This window comes from Portunus trituberculatus, chromosome 31 (assembly GCF_017591435.1).
Source record: "Portunus trituberculatus isolate SZX2019 chromosome 31, ASM1759143v1, whole genome shotgun sequence".
In the NCBI taxonomy this organism is placed as follows: Eukaryota; Metazoa; Arthropoda; class Malacostraca; order Decapoda; family Portunidae; genus Portunus; species Portunus trituberculatus.
The window spans coordinates 8,661,699-8,669,145 of NC_059285.1; the positions used below are offsets into that span (position 1 = coordinate 8,661,699).

The 7,447-nt window shown below is 37.3% G+C and overlaps 1 protein-coding gene across 2 annotated transcripts in view; it reads right to left on the reverse strand.

Moving 5' to 3' along the window:
• Positions 1 to 605: 605 nt before the first annotated feature.
• Positions 606 to 7,447, reverse strand: part of LOC123511642 (cell adhesion molecule 1-like) — a 30,609-nt gene continuing 23,767 nt past the window's right edge. Inside the window, exons 4-9 of one of the 2 annotated variants that reach the window (XR_006676878.1) lie at positions 7,165 to 7,300; positions 4,909 to 5,051; positions 4,481 to 4,703; positions 3,942 to 4,032; positions 1,874 to 2,594; positions 606 to 739 (exon numbers count right to left, since the gene is read on the reverse strand). Coding sequence is in view for 1 of the 2 variants with exons in the window: in XM_045267672.1 (XP_045123607.1) it covers positions 3,965 to 4,032; positions 4,481 to 4,703; positions 4,909 to 5,051; positions 7,165 to 7,300 (570 nt within the window). In the remaining variant the exon portion in view is untranslated. Of the gene's footprint in view, positions 2,595 to 3,941; positions 4,033 to 4,480; positions 4,704 to 4,908; positions 5,052 to 7,164; positions 7,301 to 7,447 lie in introns of both variants that reach the window. The other variant, XM_045267672.1, reaches the window with a different exon arrangement.

The following is a 7,447-nucleotide window of genomic DNA, read 5'->3' on the forward strand; positions in this document are numbered from 1 at the left end:
AAAAACATCAGACAGTTATACTTCTAATTTTCTGTCTACTTTTCATGTGATTCTAAAAGCATCATTCATTTTATCACATCTCTAACACGTCTACAACACATGTTTTCGTTTTTCTTGCTTTTTTCGTTCGGGTTTGTTGATTTTGTCAGCGAAAAAGAATTAAGTTGTAACCTCAAACATTTTTTCTTTCTTTTTTTTCGTCGTCGTTTGCCAGCGACTTGGGCTATAAATTTGCAGTATAGATACTCACATTTTTAGAGGCGAGACTCTTCTCCTCGACACCTTTTTGAGCAATCATGAAACTTTGCTCGCCGTCACTAAGGACTTCTGACAAGTTTGGGCGACTTCCCCCGTGACCTCACTAATCAGCAACGCCTCGTGCTCCTCGTCCTCTTCCTCCTCCTCCTCCTTTTTCCACTTCCATTTCTGTTTTCCTGTTTACCTTTCCTTCCTTCTTTCTCTTCCTGATCTTATTCTTACTTCCTTCTGATATCTCTCTGTCTCTCTCTCTCTCTCTCTCTCTCTCTCTCTCTCTCTCTCTCTCTCTCTCTCTCTCTCTCTCTCTCTCTCTCATTCAAGCGGTGAATAAATTGAAACACCTGAAATACATAGATTTTTTATATTTGATCTATGGCTTTTAATTCGTAATGCTAGGAGGGGCGAGACAGACTTCGGGGGACATGACCAGGCGAGACAGTGGATGTTTGAAGCTCTTTTCCTCTTCTTCCTCATCCTTCACCTGCGTCTTCGTCATGCGTTGAATGAGAGTTAGAAAAAAAAACATACATGGATTAAAAAGAAGTAAAATGAAATGAGGATATATATAAGCCACTAATATTTTCTCCCTTCTTTTTTCTCCCCTCTTTTTCCAGGTTTTTTCTTCTTTTTAAATATAAAAGAATGGATTTTTTCCCTTTTCTATATATTTTTTTCTACTTTTTTTTCGTTTATAGGTTTCTTTGAGCAGCTGCGGGTGGTGGGTACGTCGGTACAGTCTTGGTTAGAAGTCTTGAAAGCCTAACTGCACTCACTACCGCTGTTTTACCTTCCCCTGTCTTAAGTTCCTCCAGTCTGCTGACATTCTCCTTAAGAAACTTGGCCATTGATGAATTCATAGTGTATCAGCTGACTGGAGACTGAGGAGAGCACGGAAGGAAGAGTACTGTACTATATTTTTCTTCTTCTTTCCATTACACACACTTCACGCCAACGGTTTAGTATACACAGCACGCGAGGCACACAGCAGCAGGTCAAATACACAGCACACAGGCGACTCACAGACTCCCACAGCACCACTGACCTTAATATTATCGACGTCTCACGAGAGAGTGCAATGTTCTCTTTCATTATTAATTTTCAGAGAGACATTTTATGCGCTAGTCTGTCTTCACAATTTTTCTCCCTCAGCTAAGACCTTGCCAGGCGTGTTGCATGTGTTATGACGTGTTGCGCTGTGTTGTGTTGTGTTGTGCTGTGCTGTGCTGTGTTGTGTTGTGCTGTGCTGTGCTGTGTGTTTTGTGTTGTGCTGTGTTGTGTTGTGTTGTGCTGTGCTGTGTTGTGTTGTGCTGTGTTGTGTTGTTTTGTGTTGTGCTGTGTTGTGTTGTTTTGTGTTGTGTTATGGTTGAGTTTAATATTGATTGTCTCTTTATTCAAGTTTATACAGTCAATGGTTATTGATTTATTTTTTTGTCACTATTTTATCTTGTTGATACTTGCAGGAATTACATTGTTTACTTCATAACTAGTGTGTGTGTGTGTGTGTGTGTGTGTGTGTGTGTGTGTGTGTGTGTGTGTGTGTGTGTGTGTGTGTGTGTGTGTGTGTGTGTGTGTGTGTGTGTGTGTGTGTGTGTGTGTGTGCGCGCGTTTCGGTTACCTGTTGTGGCGGGATAGGTGAGGCAGGTAGGGAAGCAGGTGACAGGTGAGAAGAAGCAGCGTTTTGTTGCTCCCTCACCAAGCAGGTCCCGTCTTCCTTCACTAGTCAGTTTTCGCGTCCCTGTCACGTGTTGCGGAGGAAAGCATGTAAGAGTCATGGTGTCACAACAAGATCAAATAGCGCCGTCTAGGGTCATAAGAAAGCGCTACTTCTCCCGCTGAGTAATTACCGTGAGCCTGGATCATACTCGCAACTTCCCTTTTGATGTCTAGCATTGCGAAATATTTATCTATGTTTTTAAATACTAATTTACATTGTCTTAGCATATAATGGAGCATTTTGCGTCTGTTAATTAAATTTCATTCTTTCATATCACCATCCTCATTATTCAGTTAGTCGCTGATACATAAGAAGAGGAAGTTCCTGTCACTGCAGTCCATTAATTCCTTTCTCATAAACGCACTATTAGAATTTTCAACAATTGTTTTCTCGTTAACATTTTCCAACACTTTGATCTTTTCATTTCGGAATTCATTTAGCATCATTTGTAGAGACAACATTCATTCGAAGCGCCTGTTTGAATATTTGCGTCCTCACATTTCTTTACGGTTTATGCAATACACAGTTTGGTTTGTCCGGCTCTCCAGTGCAAGAATCTAGTACTTCCATCTCTCCTCGGGACACTTCAGTGGCATTCTTTCTTCCACTTGTACTCGAATTCCTGCGAAAATCAAGGGACATCCGTGATTTTTCTGATAAATATCGATGAATTAAACACATTGCCAGACTTCTTCACGCATTTAACAATTTTCTGTAAGGATTAGGTAGGGACGAATTATACAATATATCTATAAAGAGATCATGCTTTCTCTTGCACAGAAACACGTGATGCTTTACTCCATCGTCAACAAAGAGAAAGTAACTTGTTGGTATTTGGTTAACTAAGGAATGAGCTGTGTAATGGTTGGATTTCAGAGTCTGGTTAAGTTAGAAATGGTTGATACTTAACATACAGGGAGGAATGATCAGTAAGACGGATAGATGGAAGGAAAGGAAAGGGAGAAGCAAACACTGCAAGCGATATGTGGTTAGGAAGAAAAAAGTGACAGACATAGGGAAAGAAGTTGTGGAGTAGAGTAGTGGAGTGAGGAGACATTAAAGCTGGGTGGAAGAAAACAACGTTAGGAGGAAGGTAGGGAAGAGAAGAACCAACAAAATAAACAAAGGGAGGAAGGAAACATCACAGAACTCCCCCCTCGTACGTGGCTGTGTTTGGGGTTCGCTGCGTGACTGACCCGTGTCCTTGTCCGTGTTCTCTTCTGTATCCTGTGTCACATCAGGCCTTTCTCTCTCTCTCTCTCTCTCTCTCTCTCTCTCTCTCTCTCTATATATATATATATATATATATATATATATATATATATATATATATATATATATATATATATATATATATATATATATATATATATATATATATATATATATATATATATATATATATATATATATATATATATATATATATATATATATATATATATATATATATATATATATATATATATATATATATATATATATATATATATATATATATATATATATATATATATATATTAATGTATCTATTTATCTATCTATCTATCTATCTATCTCTTTTGCAGTCTTGATTCCTTTGAGCGACACACAGACACTAGGGCAGGTAACGTTTTCCTCGCCAAGACAGGAATCGTTTACGTCTGAACACGAAGCAAAAACCGGAAAACAAAACCGTGGAATTGTTATGACTGAACACGAGACGAAGGAAAAATAATGGAGTTTTTTTTTTTGCCCATCTCTCTACTTTACCTTTAACATTTTGTGATTTTATAATTCACTAGTTCCGTTACATCTTGTCCCTTTGTCCCTAAGAAAAAAATTATAGAATGTTTGTTTTTTCCTCTCTTTCGATTTTAGCTTAAACACTTTCTTTTCCTTTGCTTGACCTCGTTTCTTACATGATACTATTCTTTAATTCTTTATTTCATGGCGTTTTATCCACTTTAATTAATGAGATGGGCACGACCTGGGAGTCAGCGGCTGGCAGTGCTAGGGTGAATGCCGTACGAGGAAGAAGACCAGGCTGAGGATGGTCCAGGTGGTCGAAAGTTGACATCCTGTAGGGAGAGAGAAAAGAAATAAAAGAAAAATCCGAAAGGGAAAGTTACGATGGGGGGGAAGAGAAAAGAGGAAAAGGTGACGTCAAGAGATAATTGAGTTTGTACGAAGGATTCTGAGACAAATATAAGGTTCGCCGGTCGAGTTTGTGTTTCCTTGTTAAACATTTTCATCAGATAACGCGTCTGCTCTAAGTCATTGCTATAGCGCTCACTGAAACAAAAAAAAAGGCAAAAATATTGAAAATTCTACGGAAAAATGTGTTCGCCTGATGTCACTGAGACTTGGCTCTACTATAAGGCATTCACATCCACATGAAACCCGCAGTCTATTTTCAGCTGGCGTTAATATGGAGGAAATGATGTTGGATATAAAATTCTTGTCAAAGGAAGAAGCTGCACACACACACACACACACACACACACACACACACACACACACACACACCTTTGGAGGCGTACAGGTGATTGAGTGACGCGCTTGAGGCTGGGTCGAGGTAGATGTCCTTAGTGGCGATGGTGGTGTGGCCGCCGACCACCGCGTGGCACACCACCTTGGCCACGTTGCTGCGGAAGTAGGCCGGAGGGTCCCAGGCCAGGTTAAGAGTGGAGGTGATGCGGCCCCGCTGGTCCTCGTAATCAGGGAGACGCAGGACGTGATGACCCTCAACCTGCAGGGAGGGATAGAGAGGAGGGAAAAGCCAATAAAAACTCTCCCTCGCCCTTGTTGACTGAGTGAGACTCGTACTTTCCACCCACACACCACACACCACACACCACACACCGCACACCACACGCTGATGGAGACTCAAGATTGAAAAAAAAAAAAAAAAACGAATAGGAAAGGAAAAGGGAAGAGTAGAACACGTGACCTACCGGCACATCATCAATCTTCCAAGTGAGGGTGGCGCGGGGCTTGGCGGCCATCGCGGTGCAGTTGAGGTGTATCGTCTCGCCCACGTGGTACACGGGCGGGTCGGGCTGAGACTGCGCCAGGATTTCCACCTTTCTCGGCGGGACTGACGAATGACAAGAAAGACAAGAAAAACTTCAATTAAACAAAGAAATAATATTTGCCACGTGCCTTGTTCCTGCTATTATTTACAGCACTTCATCTGCTGCGTGCCTTGTTTCTCATTTTACACGAAACCTCAGATTATATCAAGCAATTTTTCCCTTCCGTGTGCAATCTGCAGGGAACGATCACTTCAAGGGATTCATGGTTTTCAGACAATAAGTTGTTTCGAATAGTTGCCGCAATATCTTATATGGACTCTTAGAAACCTTACATAGAGCAGCGCGCCATGTGTCTACTCAAAGACCTGCCGAGCCTACCACAAGCCTCTCGTTCAGCCAATGCCAGCAACTTAATAGATACACACAAACAAACAATACAAAGACAAGTTCTCCACTGTAAGAATGTTAGTGTAGTGAAAGACTACGAGACTAAGATGTAATTCTAGTGTCTGACTAATGAAACTAATGTGTATGTGTGTGTGTGTCAGAGAGAAGAAGAGAGAGAAATGATGACATCAACCATCAATCACCAATACTCTAACTTCTGATATTTTGCTAACATCGTCTCCAGGAACGATGGAATAGAAAAAAAAACGAATTTGAGAAAACTTGGGAAATTACGCAACCCCGCACACACGAGTCTCATCTTTAAAGTTTGAAGAAAAGAAGAATTCCACGTAAGCGAGTCCACTTTGTTTAAACTTCCAATAATCAGATCTATTTAGTGAAACGTCGGATCGTCTTTTCTTGTGTCGGTACGATAATTAAAGCAAAACATGATACATACGTTAGTCATTCTCTCTCTCTCTCTCTCTCTCTCTCTCTCTCTCTCTCTCTCTCTCTCTCTCTCTCTCTCTCTCTCTCTCTCTCTCTCTCTTATTCATGAGGGCCACGCTTGTCTCAGATTGTCCCAGAAACCCTAGCGGACGTCAAATCCTCGTGTTATTATTTCATGAAACATTCCTAATTCAGACAAGATTCTTCTCCCTGCATAAAGGCTAAAGTCTCAGGTGTTCCTCTTCAAAGATCAAAGTTACTGTTTTTGGTTTCCTGTCTGTATCTGTGGTAGTTATTAAAGTAAGTTCTTAATGTTCAGTCTCTCGTATGACTTGCACTTCGTTCTCAGTGCAGGTACTACGTGATTGATGACCTACTCATAAACTGTTTTCCTCAAATGTAGTATTTGAATGTATAAAATTCAGATTTTGCTTGGTATTATCTATTTTAAGGAAAGTTAGATTGACAAATTTCCTACTTATCGTAATAACATTCTAGTCTTTTCGGTCCTTCTTGTAAGATTTTAGTCCTCTCTCTCCTCGTCCTAGTAAAATTTTAATCCCTTTTCCACTAGTTCTAATGAAATATTAGTCCCCTTTCTGGCAGTTGTAAAGTTTTATCCATCTTCTGGTACTTATTAGTACTACTACACTGATTTAAGACACTCATGGTCCTGCGCTATATATATATATATATATATATATATATATATATATATATATATATATATATATATATATATATATATATATATATATATATATATATATATATATATATATATATATATATATATATATATATATATATATATATATATATATATATATATATATATATATATATATATATATATATATATATATATATATATATATATATATATATATATATATATATATATATATATATATATATATATATATATATATATATATATATATATATATATATATATATATATATATATATATATATATATATATATATATATATATATATATATATATATATATATATATATATATATATATATATATATATATATATATATATATATATATATATATATATATATATATATATATATATATATATATATATATATATATATATATATATATATATATATATATATATATATATATATATATATATATATATATATATATATATATATATATATATATATATATATATATATATATATATATATATATATATATATATATATATATATATATATATATATATATATATATATATATATATATATACCAGAACCGTAATACGCAGTATAGAAGACATGCAACAATTAAGGACTCGTTTTCTACTTACTCACGACGGTCATGGTCTTGTTGGCGACGGCGGTGCGGAAGGAGGGACCTTCGCCCATCACCTCACACTTGTACAGACCAGAGGTGTCCTCCGACACGTCCTGCAGGACCACAGACTCCTCCGTCGACGCCTCCTCCTGCGTTAGTGTCAGAAGGTAACAAAAGAATATGAAATGAATATGAAAGGGTACAGTTTAGGTTCACACAAAAATATAGCAAAAAAAAGAAAAGGAGAGATTAAACCTTTGTAGAAGAAATGCAAGTATCTTTTCTCTGTAGGAATC